At 45.3% G+C, this 18,105-nt stretch overlaps 1 protein-coding gene across 2 annotated transcripts; it reads left to right on the top strand.

Annotated features, from left to right (window-relative positions):
- The first annotated feature begins 3,088 nt into the window (after positions 1–3,088).
- On the top strand, positions 3,089–17,474 carry UCHL1 (ubiquitin C-terminal hydrolase L1). Of its 2 annotated transcripts, none has more exons than XM_032852766.1 (9): positions 3,089–3,136; positions 3,255–3,266; positions 3,739–3,867; positions 7,395–7,545; positions 9,678–9,763; positions 9,848–9,895; positions 10,779–10,845; positions 11,702–11,760; positions 17,012–17,474. In XM_032852766.1, exons 1-9 carry the CDS (start codon positions 3,104–3,106, stop codon positions 17,096–17,098), a joined length of 672 nt encoding a protein of 223 aa, XP_032708657.1. In that variant the 5' UTR covers positions 3,089–3,103; the 3' UTR covers positions 17,099–17,474. The 2 variants fall into 2 exon arrangements, with proteins under 2 accessions (XP_032708657.1, XP_032708666.1); XM_032852775.1 differs by lacking the exon at positions 17,012–17,474 and adding an exon at positions 15,116–15,154.
- The last annotated feature ends 631 nt before the right edge of the window (positions 17,475–18,105 follow it).

Below are 18,105 nucleotides of genomic sequence, written 5' to 3'. Positions count from 1 at the left end.
TTACATACTTTTGTAACCATAGACTCTGGTAAATAAAAAAAGGAAAAAATGAATATAAAGATCAATTGTACCATGATAACTGGCACGCAAAGCTGCACACATATCTCTACTGAGTCTTCATTGAGACACAGTCACCCATTTAAAGTTTTTTGGTCTATTCATAGGAGCGTACCATCATCACCAAAATCTCTATTAAATGCCATTGTTTATTTTTAACTCGTTTTTCTAAATCTCATAATTCTGCCTTTTAGATTGTTTATGTTTACCTGCATGCACACACTTTGTCTCTGCTGCAAAAGGGTTAAAATGTTGCCAGGTGGCTGCAGGTAGAAATGACTCCATTCAGCAGCACTTTTTTCCCAGGTAGAATAACTAAGTTAAAAAACCCCTCCAGGGCGCCTGGGTGGCTCAGTGGGTTAAGCCTCTGCCTTCGGCTCAGGTCATGATCTCGGGGTCCTGGGATCGAGGCCCACATCGGGCTCTCTGCTCGGCGGGAAGCCTGCTTTCTCCTCTCTCTCTCTATGCCTGCCTCTCTGCATACTTGTGATCTCTCTCTCTGTTTCAAATAAATAAAATCTTTAAAAAAAACAACAACAAAAAAACCCCCTCCAACTATGATATTAATTGTTGCAAACCCAGGCAGCATGAAGAATACAATGGGGAATGTTTTGCCTGTTCTAGTCAGAGACTCCAAAAGGAGAGAAGTGCTGGTTGGCATAACTTGTTCTAAATGCAATCATTCTATTTCTCCTAAGACCCCTAGAATTTTACTGAAGACTGACATCAAATCTCCCGGCCTGCAGTTTCAGCAATACACTCCCCCCTTTTATTAAAGATCAGGATAAGGTTTGTTTTTGTCTTCTCTCTGGCATCTCCTTGTTTGTTGTATTTATCGCTCTGATGCTTTCTGGCACAGAGTAGGCCCTTGATATCTATATATATCTCTATACAAATAAATATAATATATAAACAAATATAATATATATTTTATATATAATATATAAATAAATATAATACATTTCTTATATATATGTAAATAAAAACTAATATATATTATATATATTATATATATACATGGTGTGATTGAATAAGTGCCTTTCACAGAGATTTCTCTAGTGTTTTAATGACCATTTTTACTATTTACTTTGGTAATAAGTGTCACATGCTAAATTGTCTGAGTCCATCAGCCCTTATCTTAAACATCACTTCCTTTGGGAAGCCTTCCTGATTCTCCACACCAGGTGAGGGGCTCCTGAGTTCTGATTGCTTTGACATCACTCGTATAAAATTTCCATATTGGAAGTTTTGAGTTTGTTTACCGTGTTCACCTTTACATCCCCAATTCTAAGCTCAGTGCTCATCACATAGTAGATACTTAATCAGCACTTGCTGAATAACTAAAGTTAACTGAGACGTAATTCATCTCTGTCTAAAGGCAAGAACTCATTCAGCATAGCCACGTGAACTATTCACCTGTCTTGGCTTTCAAGTAGTCTCCTCTTAAAAAAAAAAACAAAAACAAAACAACAACAACAACAACAACAAAAACTTGTTGAGGCGTCATTTACAAATCATGAAATTCACCCATTAGATTCTTCTTCCTAATGTTTCTCTCTCATTTTTCTGGGTGAAGGTCATATTTCTGATGGTAAAAATGGGAGAAGATAGAAGTGGAATGGAATGTTAACTTGGAGAGAGAATGGACTCTTAGTGCCCAACTTAGTAGGCTTTACTTTTGTTTCATTTTTCTTTGTGATCAGAAACAAGTTGACGTCTCTAAGCCAGAATTCTAATTTGTAAAGTTGGATTAGGAAGAGTTTTTTCACTGGATCCTCTAAGCATTATGTGAGAGGACATGCAATAGATCTGTCCACTGAGACACTGTAGAGGTAATAACTCAAAAAAAAAAATTAATTAATTAAAAAAAAGAAAGAAAGAAAAAGAAAAAGAAAAAAAAAAGTAGACTCCCTCTCTTATCCCTGCCATCTATTAACCGGGACTCCACTAAACAGTAGGTCTGTTCTTCCTCCATATCATCATTTTGTCATGAGCATTTTAAAACAACCTTCTTGCTTCCTTAGCGTTTCTGCAAGCCCCATTTCATTGTGAGTTTTAGCTCTCCTGACACTATTTTTTCAGATCTTTGTCCCTCTTCTTATTCATTCATCTGCATATGCTTTTTCTCTCCATCTTTTGCACATGCTGTAGGAAAAACAAGCCCCACCTGCGCTCATTAGAGAACAGCCTTTCCTTCAGCAGCCATTCTCTTTCTCCTTCACTGTGAATATTCCATTGTGAGCTCAGAATCTTATTTTTCAAAGCCTCCCACTCTTTTAAAAATACGTTTTCTTTTACACCCTCTCGTCTCGAAATCATACCTTTCTTTTCCCTGGATCTGCGTCCTAAAGTCTCCGACCGCCTGCCTCCTCTCTTACATTACGGTCACACACGCCAGGTTTCTATAGCTTCCCCGTGACCAACCAATTCTTCCCCGGGAGCCACATTACATCAGCATTACTAATGCAATACCGTTTATCCTCCACATTGTTTTATTCTAGGCAGTCAATTAAAAACGCACGTCGGTACCGATCTCATCTAACATGGAGGATGAATTGTCTGAGGTCAAAGCCAAACTGCTGCAAGATTTGGGAGACGGATATTTACATTCATACTAAATATATACCTGTTGAATTGGGGCTTTTTCTCGAAGCTTCAGAAACCCTGAGCCCTCCGGGAATTGGGATGGTGAGAATGGTAGGTTTCCAGAAAGTTCGCAAGAAATTAGACTCCATCTAAAGGACTGCTCCATAGGCTCAAGGAACACCCACCCACAAAACCCATCTCCACAACCACCAGATTATCTCACCAGCAAGTGAGACTGCAAGGTTTGGGGGCCCGGCCGTACCACTCGGCGCGGCGCATGGGGGGGTTTCGTGCCCATTTGGCTGCGACTGACCGTTTCCCCGTCGCTTGGTTTTGCCCCTGCTCCCCCTGCGCAGGCACCTACAGTGCGTCAGGCCGGAGCTTTATAGCAGCCGCCTGGGCGGTTCCGCTCGCTGTTTTTCCTCTTCTCTGGTGGTGCCTCATCCCCCGGCTCGCGAAGATGCAGCTCAAACCGATGGAGATTAACCCCGAGGTGAGCGTCAGGTGCATCGCTGCTCGGGGACCGCGGAGCTGAGGGTCAGCCCTGGCCAGGTAGCTGCCTCGATGACCGGCTTTATTTTTGTATTTTTTTCTGTGCATTTGCCTTTCAGATGCTGAACAAAGTGAGTGGCGTCTCGCACTGCCTCTGTCCCCTTCCCCCCGGGAGCGCCGAGGCGGAGGCGCGCATCAGCTCCGGCTGTCTCGCAGGGACCCAGCGGCGTCCCGCGCGCTCCCAGATGCCCTCCGTCTGCCCCAGCATAGGGGTCGCGGGGTGGGGGTGACTGCGGAACCGTCCGAGGTGGGAGGGAGGAGGGGGCTGGGCCCAGATGCGAGTGAGGGCCCGGCTCTCGAGGGCGTGGCGCGAGCCGCGCGGACTCGGGTGCCCGGGCTTCGCTGGAGCCACGTGTGGGCCGCGCTTTGTGCTGTGTCACTGCGCGGGCGGGGGTGGGGAACGAGGCTGGGGGGGCGGGGCAGGCCGCAACTCCTCCCTGGCTGGGGTGGGGGCACCGAGGGCGCCGGCTCGGCCCCGCCCTCCGGCAGGTGCCCGCCCCTCGCCGTCTCGGAGCCCCTGGCCGCGCTCTTTCCTCTCCGCAGGTGCTGGCTCGGCTGGGGGTCGCCGGCCAGTGGCGCTTCGCGGACGTGCTGGGGCTGGAGGAGGAGGCTCTGGGCTCGGTGCCAGCGCCAGCCTGCGCGCTGCTGCTGCTGTTTCCCCTCACGGCCCAGGTAGGGCGTGGGGCCCGGGGTGCGCGGGCCCGGGATGGTGCGCGCAGCTTCCAGACCCGAGTGAGGCGTGGAGGACCGTGTAGACTCCCGGCTCCCTCCTCTCCGGGACTGGGCGCCCACACCTGCAGAACTGCCCCCTTCCTGCGGGATGTGGGGGGGAGATATCGTGGTACCTACTCATTGGTGGTTAGAGAATTTACTGGCTCCTCGCTCGTCCATCCAGCGTTGCCTTGAATTTCAAGGAGAAGAAGCAGCATCTTTGTTCCGTCATCTCAGTTACAAAGAAAGAATTCATCTTCTTCATATGTTCACTGGAACCTATGCTTTTCAGAGCCTTCCACTTCAAGGAATGGTTGGCTGGTTGTTTCCCTTTAAGGGCTGAGAACTATCAGTTTCTTGTTTGGTTTTCAGACTCCCACTTGTATTAAAATGGGGGGGGTGGCCAGCGGACTTGCCTAAGCCACAGGGAAACAATAGGTTTTTTAATGCTCCCTCTCCACTCAGGTCTTTGGTGGCCTTGGGTTTCTTCCCTACAACATGCACACTCGGTTTTTAGCCTCTTCGATGTGTGTATTTTCCTGTTTGTTTTTCAAGCGTAATCATTTGTGTGGGGGGATCTCCTTCCACCTCCTGTCTTTCCTCTCTGACCCTGTAGCTAGGTGAAATAGGTGGGCATTAAAGCAGTTTTAGAAACACCTTTTCATTTCCCTTTAGATGGTCTTCCTCCTACAAGTGTGCATGGATGTATGTACCTCAAAGACTGAGCGTCAGATATAAAAAGGTAGCTGGGATGATTGTTGTCTTGCAATGTATGAAATCCCACTAACTGGCCTGGGATTGTCTATCTCCTGTTGCTGTCCCTGATTTGGGAGTGGTGAAATCTGCATTAACAAAACCCCGGGGCAGTAGCTTTGGGGGCTACATTCCAAACACTGTAAGCTTTAACCGAAGCACCACCATGCTAGGGCTGGGCGTTCTAGAAGCATCCTCAGCATAAATTATTAAGCCCTATGGGAAGTTGCATTCCTCCTGGTAAATGGGCTATTGTGAATTTAAAAACCCTTATTAAAGCTACTAGGATAATCTCCCTGTCCTGTTTTTTATTGCAAAGCCTTTAGTTGGGTAAACTGGAGTGGCCAAATAATTGCAAGTCAAATTAGCTTCCCTGTTGACCGAGTCAGAACACCATCTCCTCTTATTTGAGCCTCTCCCGGAGCTCGCTCTTTAGAGGCTCCATGATGACTCGGAGATTTTGAGCGGCACTCACCGGCAAGGCCTCTGGGAGGCAGTGGTGCATCGTGTTTGTCTTTCAAAGGCCCACTGCTTGCTTTCTACAGGATGAGGCTGCACTTCTTCTGGTTTGAATCATCTGGATACTTAGTCCTTTAGCTCTAATTGGGGAAGTCAGATTTATTGAGCACCCAGTCTGTGACACAGAACACCATTTAGGCTAAACACTGAAGCTAACTCAAAAGTTGAGGTTTGTATGTTGACTTCTGAATAAGCTGATGTTAATTTAGAAAGCATCTGATTTTGTCTGAGAATGTTATGAAATCCTAACTGGACCAGTTCTTTTTTTTAAAGATTTTATTATTTGAGAGAGGCAGACCGAGCACAAGCGGGGGGAGGGGCAGAGGGAGAAACAGACTCTCTGCTGAGCAAGGAGCCCAACGCAGGACTTGATCCCAGAACCCTGGGATCCCAGCAGAAGGCAGGCGCCTAACGGACTGAGCCACCCAGCTACCAGTTAACTGGACCAGTTCTGAAATAGTAGTTTTAAGTGATAATGAAATATTTGCAAAAGTATCTCTATGCAAGAGCTCAAACTTATAGAGAATGGTGCTATCCCGTTAAAAAGCAAAAACAGAAAAGTGAAAATCCTTAACAGCCCATGAGTAGTAACTCATTTCAGAGATGTGATAGATCTTTGATGTTAGAATTTCCTATGAGTTGGCCTTGCCGAACAGGAGATCTTTTTCGTCTGATGGGGTCACAGACAAGGCTTAAACTTCAGTTATGTGTACAGTGATGCAGAGCGACTGGAATTACAAATATACTCAGGGGCACCTGGCTGGCTCAGTGGGTGGAGTGTGCAACTCTTGATCTCAGGGGTTGTAAGTCTGAGCCTCACATTGGGTGTAGAGATTACTTAAAATCTTAAAAAACAAAAAACAAAAAAGGAAGCATGCTTTTGATGTTCTGTCCAATTATACTGGTTGTGAGACATTAGTGTTTCTATGGCATTGGCACCATGCCTTTTTTTTTTTTTTTTTAAAGATTTTATTTATTTATTTGACAGATCATGAGTAAGCAGAGAGTCAGGCAGAGAGACGGGGAAGCAGCCTCCCCACCAAGCGGAGAGCCCAGTGTGGAGCTCGATCCCAGGACCCTGGGATCATGACCTCAGCTGAAGGCAGAGGCTTAACCCACTGAGCCACCCAGGTGCCCTGGCACCATGCTTTTAATTGAGAAGTTCTACCTTTAAGGTCTAAAATTTATTAATGAAAGGTCCAAACAAGCCCTCTAAATTACTGTACAAAGAGCAGATGGATTCTTTGAGGAAAACTATTCCCTATTCTCATTTACTGATCTCTTCTGACTCCCCCTCCACCCCCCCCCATTGTTAATCTGTTCTCAAAATGTATTGTTGAGGGGCTCCTGGATGGCTAAGTGGGTTGAGCCTCCGCCTTCAGCTCAGGTCATGATCTCAGGATCCTGGGATTGAGTCCCGCATTGGGCTCTCTGCTTGGCAGGCTCCTTGAGTCCCGCATTGGGCTCTCTGCTTGGCAGGGAGCCTGCTTTCTCCTCTCTCTCTCTCTGCCTGCCTATCTACCTACTTGTGATCTCTCTCTCTGTCAAATAAATAAATAAATAAATCTTAAAAAAAAATGTATTGTTGACAAGGACAAGCAAGTGTCAGGTCTGCCTCTTGTAGGATGAGAAGATTATATGAAATCACAGCCCAGAACCCTAGGTCAGTTGTCTTTCCTCCCCTCCCCCCACCCCCAAAAAAGTGAGGGAACAATTTCTTTAAATTGCTCCTTTCAGCAGTTAAGTCTTGTTTTGCATTTGTTATTGAAAAGAACTGTACGTGGACGCAGTAGAAGTAGGTCTTCAAAGAATGCTGGGATAGAGCCAAAGCTTGATTGGGGTCCTGTGTGAAGTACAGTTGGTGGTGTTTAAGGACAACAAAAAAATGAAACTGCCGGTTCTTCCGACTTCAGGAGACATGCATTTTCAAGCTAAAAGGTTGCAGTGGCATCTAGACCAATCCTTGGGCAACATCCAAGGCCATGACCGCACTGCAGCATCAGGGTGGAGTCTCAGAACCTCTCAGGAACCCTACGGGCTGGCGTGGGTGTGGGAGGCAGACGCGCGAGTCTCTGGGCGCTCGCCAACACCTAGAACCGGGGCTCCTGGTCACACATCCCACTTGCGTTTCCATTTAGGTGGTAGAACACGCTGTGCCTCTGTCTGTTCGTGCTTTGCATTTTCATTCGAGATCGAAAAATGTTTTCTATTCCCAGCATGAGAACTTCAGGAAAAAACAGATTGAAGAGCTGAAGGGACAAGCGGTCAGTCCCAAGGTGTACTTCATGAAGCAGACCATTGGCAACTCCTGTGGGACCATCGGGCTCATCCATGCCGTGGCCAATAACCAAGACAAACTGGAGTTTGGTGAGTGGGTTGTGAGGGCAGTCCTCTCGTTGATCTTTAGTTAACCATAACTTGTCATCCCCCTCACCCCCAGGGGTCTGTTGAGCAAAGTCACGGCCTTATATTTTTCTGAAACCTCCTAATCCGGATGGAACCAGTAGGCAGATTAATGATTGATTCTCGTCTGAGGGAAGGAAACGCCTTTTCCAAGAAATACTGTCTAGCTTCTTCCACCCGGAGGGGAAGAGGGAGCGAGGGGCAGTTCTGTGCTCCTTCTCTGCATAGGCTCTACCACTGGCACGCTGCAAGTTGGGGTGATTCTTACGTGCCTCTGTTCCATTCTCGATAATTCGGAAGAAGTGGAGAGGAGGTTAAACCATAAAACATGAACCCTCAGGACCTGTCTCTAATGGTTCTGGGTCTCTTGAGCAACAGGAGAACCAAAGTAGTATAGGGCAGCTGGACGAGGATACCGTGAAAATTGCTGCAAGAAAACGTGGTGGCAGCTTGCCACCGTAAAAGGATCCAGCCGGGAGCCTAGTCAGGTCTGGGGTCTTTAGCTCACTTCCCATGAATGTTCTGGAGGAAAGGGAAGAAAGCATTGTCAGAAGCACAATGAGCAGCCCTAAAATATATGAGAAGACACGGCATAATGTGTGCTAGCGGCCAAGGGTCAGCAAACTTTCTTAAAAGGTGAGAGTAAATCTTCTAGGGCTTTGAGGGCCGTTTGGTCTCTTTGTAGCTCAAAGGCAGCCCCAGGAAAGATCTAAACCAGTGGATGTGGCTGTGTTCCAATAATACAAAAATAGGCACAGTACTTTGCCAACTCCCGACTTAGGCAGTGGATGGAGGTAGCTAAGAATGGAATAATTTCAGCGAATAGTCCATGGTGTTACTTGGAGCAGGTCGGATACTTTTTTATTTATTTATTTATTTATTTTAAACAAGGTAAGTGTGGCCAAAACTACTGCCGGTATACTTCCCAAATTTAAAAAAAAAATCTGGCCATAAAGATCCAATTTTTCTAGAACTCAATTTTTCATATTAAACAATATTTCATATTTCAGTTTTTCATATTAACTTGCCATATTAAGGAGGTAGAGCTTGAGCCTTTACTTCTTCTGCAGTAAGTCTCACGTTAGAGTCCTGTGTTTGGAAGGTCAGCAGAGCTTGTGGAACTCTCATAGCTGTGGTCATGATTGTCCCGCAGAAAAGTTACTGGAGTCCCAGCCCTCCCTGTAAAGTGAAGAGGATTCCTTCCAAATTTTAAGTGGTCTTTACTTAACTAATTTTTTGAGTTTAGAGCTGAAAGTTTGAATGTGGTCTTTGAAATACAAATCGTTCTTGCTCTAGCCACGTTGTCTCCTAGACTCAGCTGTATTGAGCAGTGACAAAATGCTTAAGCCAAACTGTCAGCCGGTCCTTTGTCCCTGGGCCCCACTAGTAGGCGCTTTACATTTGTTACGACCCTTGGGTCAGTGTCTATCTGGATAACCATACTACTGAGACTGCATTTTCTAAGTAAAAAAAAATCTTGGTTTGAGAACCATTATTAGACTAGAATGTCATTGTGCCACATGGGATCGTGTAGATAATAGCAATTAGAAGAGTGCCGTGCTGGGCTGGCTCAGTGTGTAGAGTGTCCAACTCCTAATCTCTGGCTCGTGAGTTCGAGTCCCCTGTCAAGCATAGAGATTGTAAATCTTTAAAATAAACAAAAACAAAAAACAGCCAGCGTTAGACAAGATAGTTCCTGCCTTTATGTTAAGACAGATCTCACAAATACATGTTCCAAGTACATCAGCAGCATAACGAGGGTGATGAGGGGTTTGAAAGGGGAGCGTGAGGCAGGAGGGGAACAAGGGCCGGGATGGCAGGGGAGAGAGGCAGGAGAGGGCTTGGCCCTGGAGGAGCAGAGTTCGTCAGCTTGAATGCAGGGAGAAGGGACTGCTTTGAAAGAGGTTGAGGCAGAAAGGGACAGCTCATCCACCTCGTCCGGGGCCACGGGAAAGACTTAAGTTGCCAAACATGGCTGCGTAACAGCCTAAGTGTGTTGTAAGTGTGCACCTATTTACACTATTCTATCTATACTAATAAGCTCTTGGTTTTTTGTTTTTTTGTTTTTTTTGTTTTTGTTTTGTTTTTTTTTAAAGAGGATGGGTCCGTCCTAAAACAGTTTCTTTCGGAAACAGAGAAGCTGTCCCCTGAAGACCGAGCAAAATGCTTTGAAAAGAACGAGGTAGGAAGAGAACTTGTGGAGCATCAGCATCAGCTTTAAGGGACTACAGAGGATCTTGTGCTAATTATTCCCTCTCATCTGCAGGCCATTCAGGCAGCCCATGATGCCGTGGCACAGGAAGGCCAATGTCGGGTAAATGCAATTACAGATCAGGGCTGGGCTGCCCGGGTGCCATCTGTGTCACCCCTGAACCACATACAATGAACCTCTCACCTGAACACAGCAGACCTCTCCACCCAAGGCTAATTAAGCCCAAGGAAGCCCAGAAAATTCTACCAGAATCATGCTTTGACTAGACCCGTTCATTAAAATGGCTCTTTGGGTATCTGATTGGCAGTAAACATGGTCTTGAGTAAATTCAAACAGTACTTTGTTCAGATCCAAATGATTCTAAGAGAGGAAGCCCCCCTCCTGGCAACTGAGCATTTCACATACCCCTCCAGTAGACTGTTGGAGCGGGTAAGATTACCAGCAGGGACTGACGGTCTCTAGAAGGCTTCAGTATATCGTGAATCTGAACACAGTCCCGCAGTCAGCTGGTAATTTAGATTAAAGTTTGTATCAGTGCCTTTATAACTGCTGTTGGCCCTGCTACTTTCTAGTCTTGACCTTGGGTGAGATACTCAATCCTCCCTAAGCCTGAATTTCCTCCTCAGTAAAAAGTCCTAGCTTTCTGGTAGTTACTATATTTATCTTGATCGATTAGGGTTTTATGACCGTCTTATAACATTGTCTAGTATATAAAAAAGAGGTACATGTTAGCTATACTAATTTAAAATAATACACAAGCAAGTCTGTTTGAGCGTATTATACTTAAAGAGGGACAGAATTTATTAACAAATTAAGTTCTCAAAATCATTTTGCAAAGTATGTGTATTAAATCAATACATTATACATTTTGAACTTAATACAATATTATGTCAATTATCTCAGTAAAGCTAAGGACAGAAATTTTTAATACAATATATAGTACAATCAAAACTCATCATCAAAAATATTTCTTGACTCTCTTCAGGTAGACGACAAAGTGAATTTTCATTTTATTCTGTTTAACAACGTGGATGGCCATCTCTATGAACTTGGTAGGTTTCGCTCCAATTTTGGAGCCCCCTACAGTTTTAGGCATTCCTTCTGATGAAATTATTCTTAGAGTTTTGGTGCGTAACTTTGTGGCACTTAGTGTATCTTTGTCCACAAAACCAGCACAGTATTCTCATTGGGGCCCTCTACCCTTTATCCACACTTCTGCCACCCATCAGGCAATGACCTGTGGAAGGAGTGGTTTTAGTCACAGACCGGTAAAGAGATCTGTGCCAGTTGAAGGCATCCGTGTTTAGCTTTCCTCTTCCCACCTTCTAGTACACACAACCAGTGCAGGCTCTCCAGCAGCGTTCTGACAAGGAATACTTTTGGAGAAAGATAAATGCCTCAATGTGAAAGAATTGGGACATGCTGGGGGCTGCTTTCTCTTAGCTGGTATTTGCTAACAGGAAAGGTGGGCCTCCTGGTACAAGTCCTCCCCTTTGTATTAACAGAGGAAGAGAATTACCTATAAGCAGACCAGAGCAAAGGATACTTGGGGTCAGTCAGCAGTCACTGAGGGGCAGTGAAGTCCGAAGGATCCCTTCTTGGCTCCATCTTCCTGACACCTCAGGCTGCATCTGCCTTTTACTCTGGGCTCCTTCCCAGGAGATGTGGCCCAAGCCTTTCTGTTAGGGTGGCTGGCCACTTTGGGCTTGTATGGTCCTGTTGCTTGAGGATTAGAATTGCCCTGGGTGGACCCTAGGAACACTTGAAGCTCCTTTCCAGCGACTGCTTCTGACCAGCCCGTCTCCGGGGAGTGGCAGTGGGAGATGGAAAACTTCTCTTGAGGCCGGGTAAGCACAGCAGTCAGAGCATCTGCAGAGAAAGTTGAGCTGCCTGGCTTCTCTGTTCCAGATGGACGAATGCCTTTCCCGGTAAACCATGGCACCAGTTCAGAGGACTCCTTGCTGCAGGTAATCTTTGGAAGCCCTCTTCCCCTGAGGCCCACCTTTCTTTGGCCATACTGTCTCAGGGGCTAATACTTTTTCTGGGCAGTAGGCACCCATTGTCTGGGTGAATAGTCTTCAGGGCTTAAAGCGTATTTTGGTAATTCTGTCTACCGTATTTTCTAGCAAATGGTCTTAAACAGGATCCCCCAGAGCAGCCGTGACTAATCTGCATCGTGTGCTGACTTCAGTCCAGGGTTGGAATTAGCCAGAAAGCCAAGGATGGCTTTACTTCCTTGTGGGATTAAGGTGACCATTGTCCTCTTGTCAGATCACATCCCAGCTAAGGACTTAAGGGACAGAAACCCAAGCCTCTCCTAATCCCTCTCACGCTGCTGGATTCGGGTCGGTCTCACAGGTGGTATACTGTGGGGTCCGGTTAGGCCGTCAACTTCAGTTTCTTCTCCCTTGGGCCGCTGTTTGCGGGGCGAGAGGAGCAGATTCAAAACCTGTCTCCGATATAAGATCCAGGATCCCTGTCCTTACTGTCAATGACTCCAGAAACCTCTTAATTCTGGACAAGGGCTGATAGACTGCCTGAGGCCCCTCCCCCCTAAAAACAAGTCTCCTGGAATTGAATCAATTTACTGTTATGAAGGGAAGTTGTTTAATTGTGATTTTAAAAAAAAAATGCTCTTGAGGTCTTAAGTACTTCATCTGTAGTCAGAACTCATTTTTTTTTTTTTTTTGAGTGCCTGCTGTATGCAGATGCAGGGCTGGAAGACTCTCCATAAAGAGCCAGGTAGAAAGTATTTTAAAAATAGGCTTTGTGTGGCACTGGGCTCTGTTGCTAAGCCAGGCATACCTCAGGGATATTGTGGGTTCAGGTCCAGACCATGGCAATAAAGCGAATGTTGCAGTGAAGCAAGTTATAAATGAGATGTTTCGTTCCCAGTGCAGATAGAAGTTCTGTTCAAACAATACTGTAGCCTGTTAAGTGTACACTGGCATATTGTCTAAAGGAACAGCGTACATATTTTAATGAAAAACACCTCATTTCGGAAAAAAACGCCTGCCATCATCTGAGCTTTCCGAGTTGCGAAGTTTTTGCTGGTGGAGGTCTTGCCTCCTACCTTGCTGTGGATGGCTGCTTAAGGCAGGGGAGGCTGTGGCAAGTTCTTTAAATAAGATAGCAGTGAAGCTGGCTGCCTCTGTCGATTTTCTTTTCATGAATGTTTTCTCTGTAGTGGGCAGTGCTTTTGATAGTGGGCGGTGCTTTTGATAGAGAATTTTACTCACAGTAGAACGGCTTTTAAAATTGGAGCCGATCCTCTGAGACCCCCACTGCTGCTGTAACAACTTAGTTTACATCATCTTCTAGCCCCTAAAGCCTCTTTCATTGCCATTTCAACAGTCTTCACAGCTTCTTTGCCAGGAATAGATCCTGTCTCAAGAAACCACTTTCTTTGTTCACCATGAGAAGCAAGTTATCTGTTCAGATTTTCTCCAGAGGCTGCAGCAGTCCGTCCCTCCCTCTGGCTCTGCTTCTCACTCCAGTTCTCTTGCTCTTCTGGCTCTTTCCACCACATCTGCTGGCACTTTTTTCTCTGAGTCTTGAACACTGCAAAGTCCTCCATGAGGGGTGGAATCCCCTTCTCCCAGACTCCTGTTAATATTTGATCTCTTTCCATGAATCCAGAATGTACTCAATGGCATCTAGAATGGTGAATCGTTTCCAGAAGGTTTTTGATTTACCCAGCTCCATTAGAGGAATCTCTCTCTATGGCAGCGATAGCCTTACGAAATTTATTTCTTAAATAATAAGACTTGCAAGTTGAAATGACTTGTTGATTCCTGGGGCTGTGGAATGGATATTACTTAGTAGGCATGAAAACAGCACTAATCTTGTCCAGCTCCATCAGAACTGGGGTGACGGGGGGCACTGTCCATGACCGATCATATTTTGAAAAATCCTTTTTTTCTGAGCTTTAGGTCTCGAGAGTGGGCTCAAAATATTCAGTAAACCATGTTGTAAACAGATAGGCTGCCATCCAGGCTTTGTTTTTCCACTGATAGAGTCCAGGCAGAGTAGATGTAACCTACTTCTAAGGGCCCTCAGGTTTTCAGAATGGTCAGTGAGCATTGGCCTCAACTTAAAATCCCCAGCTGCATTAGCCCCTAGCAGGAGAGCCTGTCCTTAGAAGCTTTGAACCCAGCCATTGACTTCTCTGCTCTAGCTTCAAAAGTCCTTAGTGGCATCTTCTTCCAGTAGAAGTGTAGGTCATTCATGTGGGAAGTCTGTTGCTAAGTGGAGTCGCCTGTGTTAATGACCTTGGTTAATCTTGTGGATAATGTGCTGTAGCTTCTCCATCCGCACTTGCTGCTTCCCCCTCGTTCTTTGATGTTACGGAGATGGCTTCTTGCCTTAAACTTGGACCGACCTCGGCCAGCCTCAGACTTCTCTGCAGCTTTGTCACCTCTCTCAGCCTCCACAGAACTGAGAGTTAGGCCCTCGCTCTGGATTAGGCTTTGGCTGAGGGGAATGTTGTGGCTGGTTTCATCTTCTATCTGGACCACTCACACTTTCTCCATATGAGCAGTAAGGCTGTTCTGCTTTCTTATCATTCATGTGGTCTCTGGAATAGCCCTTTTAATTTCCTTTAAGAACTTTTCCTTTGCATTCACAACTTGGCTAACTGTTGGGCACACGCGTCCTCGCTCTTGGCCTGCCTCCACTTTCAACATGCCTTCCTTCCCGAGCATAACCCTTCCTAGCTCTGGATTTAAAGTGAGAGATGGGGGACTTTTCCTTTCGTATGACCACATTAGAGGCCACCGTAGGGTTATTAACAGGCCTAATTTCAATATTGTCTCGGAACAGGGAGGTCTGAGGGGAGAGAGACATGGGGGGATAGCTGGTGTCCAGAGCCATGGGAATGCACACGTGTATTGATGAAGGTTGCTGTCTTGTGCAGATGTGGTTTGTAGCACCCTCAAACGAAGACAGTGACATCAAATATCACTAATTATAGATCATAACAAATACAGTAAAAAGTTTAAAATACCGCAAGAATCACCACAATGTGACACGGAAACCCAAAGCAAGAAAATGCCATTGAGAAAAGGCACTGATAGACTTGCTTGATGGAGGGCTGCTGCAAACTTTACGTTTGTAAAAACTCAACCTCTGAGAAGGGCGGGAAGACGAAGTTCGATAAAATGAGGTCTGCTTGTGTCGTGTTTGGCTGTCAGAGCCATGGCACAGCCTGTGGACCATGTCTAAGTGAATGTGTAGCTCGTTAAACTTTATCCGTAACAACAGGCAGCTGGCTGCATTTTGACCCTGGTGCTAGAGGCGTTCTCAGTGACTTCTCTCCTCTAGAGCATGCATTTGATGAGGCTCTGAGGTAGCGATTATATCCACATTTTACAGGTGAGGAAACTAAGGTACTGGGTTAAGTGATGTTCAGGGTCAGTGGCTTTAATGGCAAAACCGTGGTTCAAATCTGGGCAGTCCTCGCGCCACTGTTCAGTACTGCCTTTTTGGATAATAGACTGGCCTGGGAATGTCTAAACCTCGTGACCTCAAGGTGGACCACTAGTGTGGACCAAGTTATGCCACAGAAGCAGGGAGGGTCACTTTCTCTAGGCTGCTGTCAGTTACACCTGAGATCAGTTAGAGCCAGTTCTCGGGTATATGAGGGGCATTTGGGAGTAGGAATATGGAATAAGAAACAGATCTGGAAAAGCAGGATTGAGGGGGGTTTGGGAGGCAGAATTTACTTAGGGGAGAGAGGAAGAGGCAGAACTTCTGGAGATAACCCATTTGGGGGAAAGACTGGTCCTTCAAATAAAGCTCTAAAATACTATAGTAAGCATTGCTAATACCATAAAAATGTACCCCACACAGGATGCTGAAACTGTTACTTGAGTAGAATTTACGAGTTGTGGGGAAAGTAAAACAGTTTAAAAAATAATAAAAATTAGTTAGAATCTCATTTAAAATTAAATGGAATATAAACCAGCATCTTAGTGAAAATTCTTGTCCTGAGTAAGGCTGGTTGTATGTGGTTAAAGCTGTTCTAGGTTGTCTGAACTCTGTGGTTTATTATTGCTAAACTGGTAAGAAATTACATAAACTGGGGCGCCTGGGTGGCTCAGTCGTTAAGCGTCTGCTTCTGCTCAGTTTGTGATCCCAGGGTCCTGGGATTGAGCCCAACATCTGGCTCCCTGCTCAGCAGGAAGCCTGCTTCTCCCTCTCCCACTCGCTTGTATTCCTTCTTTCCCCTGCCCCTGTCAAATAAATTAATAAAATCTTAAGTTTTTAACCCATGAATTCAGAGGTCAGGTCACTGCTTTATAGACACAACTTTAATGGCGGTCATCCCTGTGGGTACTACAGGAAAGGTCTGGAATGCCAATATATTAAAAATTCTGATAGAGAATGAGATATGTAGATGTCAATCTAGAATTTCCCTCTAGTTTTTACAGGTGGTTCTAAAGCAGGAGCAAAATTCTGGGTGTGGCTGATGCCTTTTAAGGGCCAAACTCATGGATTTGATGGTTTTTAGAGCTTGGAACTGATGTGTCATGACTGTTCTGTCCTCTTAAAGGTCTTATATTTCATATGGTTTGTGGAGCGGTCTTTCCACTGGAATTTTTACAGATGAAACTGATTGATATTCACTATGCCAAGGCATTTAAACCCTAGAATTTGGGATCATTTTTTTTCTATTACCAATCTTTGTATTTTGGGTCTTGGAACTAGTAACACATGTCATTCCACCATTAGTGACCCATTAACACCTGGAACACCAGGTATTTAAAGCTGTTCTGTGAAATGTTTACTTGAAAGAAATTCGTGTTTACTTGAAATTTCTTGAGGCCTAAGAGAACTCTTAGGCCTTATGGGAGAGAGGATCTATTTTTTTTTTCACCTTGTTGCGATTTGAGGAAAAGTACACTCCTAGTGTATGTAGTTTTGTTGTCAAAACCAGGCACGAGGTGGAGGCAGCCCAGGGCACTTGGTGGAAATCATTAAAAAGAGCTTCCAGAGTCAAGTCTGTGTCATGGGTTCTTGTCTTGCCCATCACCTGATTTTTTTAGTTTTTTAATTTTTTGTTATTGTTATTTGGTCTGAAGCCAGTCCTGGTTTACAAGTTTAATGGGGGGTTTGAAGTTGACCAGGGTGACCTCTGAGCCGTACCGTTTAACTTTTCTGATGAAACTTCCTTTTGAGCCTCTGCTGTTTGGATATGAATGACCTTTCTCTTTTCAGGATGCCGCCAAGGTCTGCAGAGAATTCACGGAGCGTGAGCAAGGGGAGGTCCGCTTTTCTGCAGTGGCACTCTGCAAGGCGGCCTAATGCCCTGGGCGGGGGACGTAGCCTTTTCCCCCCTCTTCCCCTTCTGTGTGAAACCTACCCCCACCAACACAGTCCAAAATGCTTCCGTACTTGTGGAACACAGCTGTTCTCCTTTGGTTCTGCAGATAAGCTCTTCCCCCCACCACCCCCCACCACATCCGAACTCTAGCAGAGCCCAGCTGTCGTGCGAGCAAGGTTTGGTATAAGCCTCAGATGGCGAAGCATTCCCCCCACCCATGTATGTATTGTACCTCAATAGCTAATGCTTTAAATGGCCACTTTGGTTTGCGTCTGTAAATTAAGGCCTTGGATGTGGTTTAATTGTTTGTCCTTAAAAGAAATAAAACTTTTCTGCTGAGTAAGAGATGAGCTTCAACTGGTTTCTACTTTCTCTTTGACCTTCCCCTCCAAGGCTGTATGATTGTCTTCCATGGAACCAACTCCTAGGGCACAAGTAGGAGAATTACCATAAAAATAGTATTGGTTCAGTGATTCAGTCATTCATTCCACTTATTTTAAAGATTTTTGGTAATCTTCACACCCAGGCTGGGGCTTGAACTCACAACCTGGAGATCAAGAGTCATATGCTCTACCGACTAAGGCAGCCATATATACATTTATATTGCTGTGTATACCTGTGAACTAAAAAAACTTTAAATAGACTTCATTTTAGATGAATTTTGGATTTGCAGAAGATTGAGAAGCTCTTACAGAGTTCCCATTTATTCCTCCTCCATTCTGTCTCAACATAACATCTCACTTTAGTATAAAACATTTGTTAAAATGAACCCATCTTTGTCTTTCTGTGAACTCCGGTCCACAGCTTCTTCAGATTGCCCTCAAGTCTTGACCCAGTGCCCTTTTTCTGTTCCAGGAGCCCATCCAGGACACTATTTTACATTTAGTCGTCATGTCTCGTTGGGTTCCTCTTAGGTGTGATCAGTTCTCAGATTTTTGTTTTTGAGGACTTGACAGTTTTGAGGGGGACAAGTGTTGTACATGATGGC

The sequence above is a fragment of the Lontra canadensis genome, unplaced genomic scaffold (genome assembly GCF_010015895.1).
Source record: "Lontra canadensis isolate GAN:19392208 unplaced genomic scaffold, GSC_riverotter_1.0 scaffold1, whole genome shotgun sequence".
Classification (NCBI taxonomy): domain Eukaryota; kingdom Metazoa; phylum Chordata; class Mammalia; order Carnivora; family Mustelidae; genus Lontra; species Lontra canadensis.
Note: the sequence above shows the minus strand (reverse complement) of the source record. Positions and strands in the feature narration are given on the sequence as shown.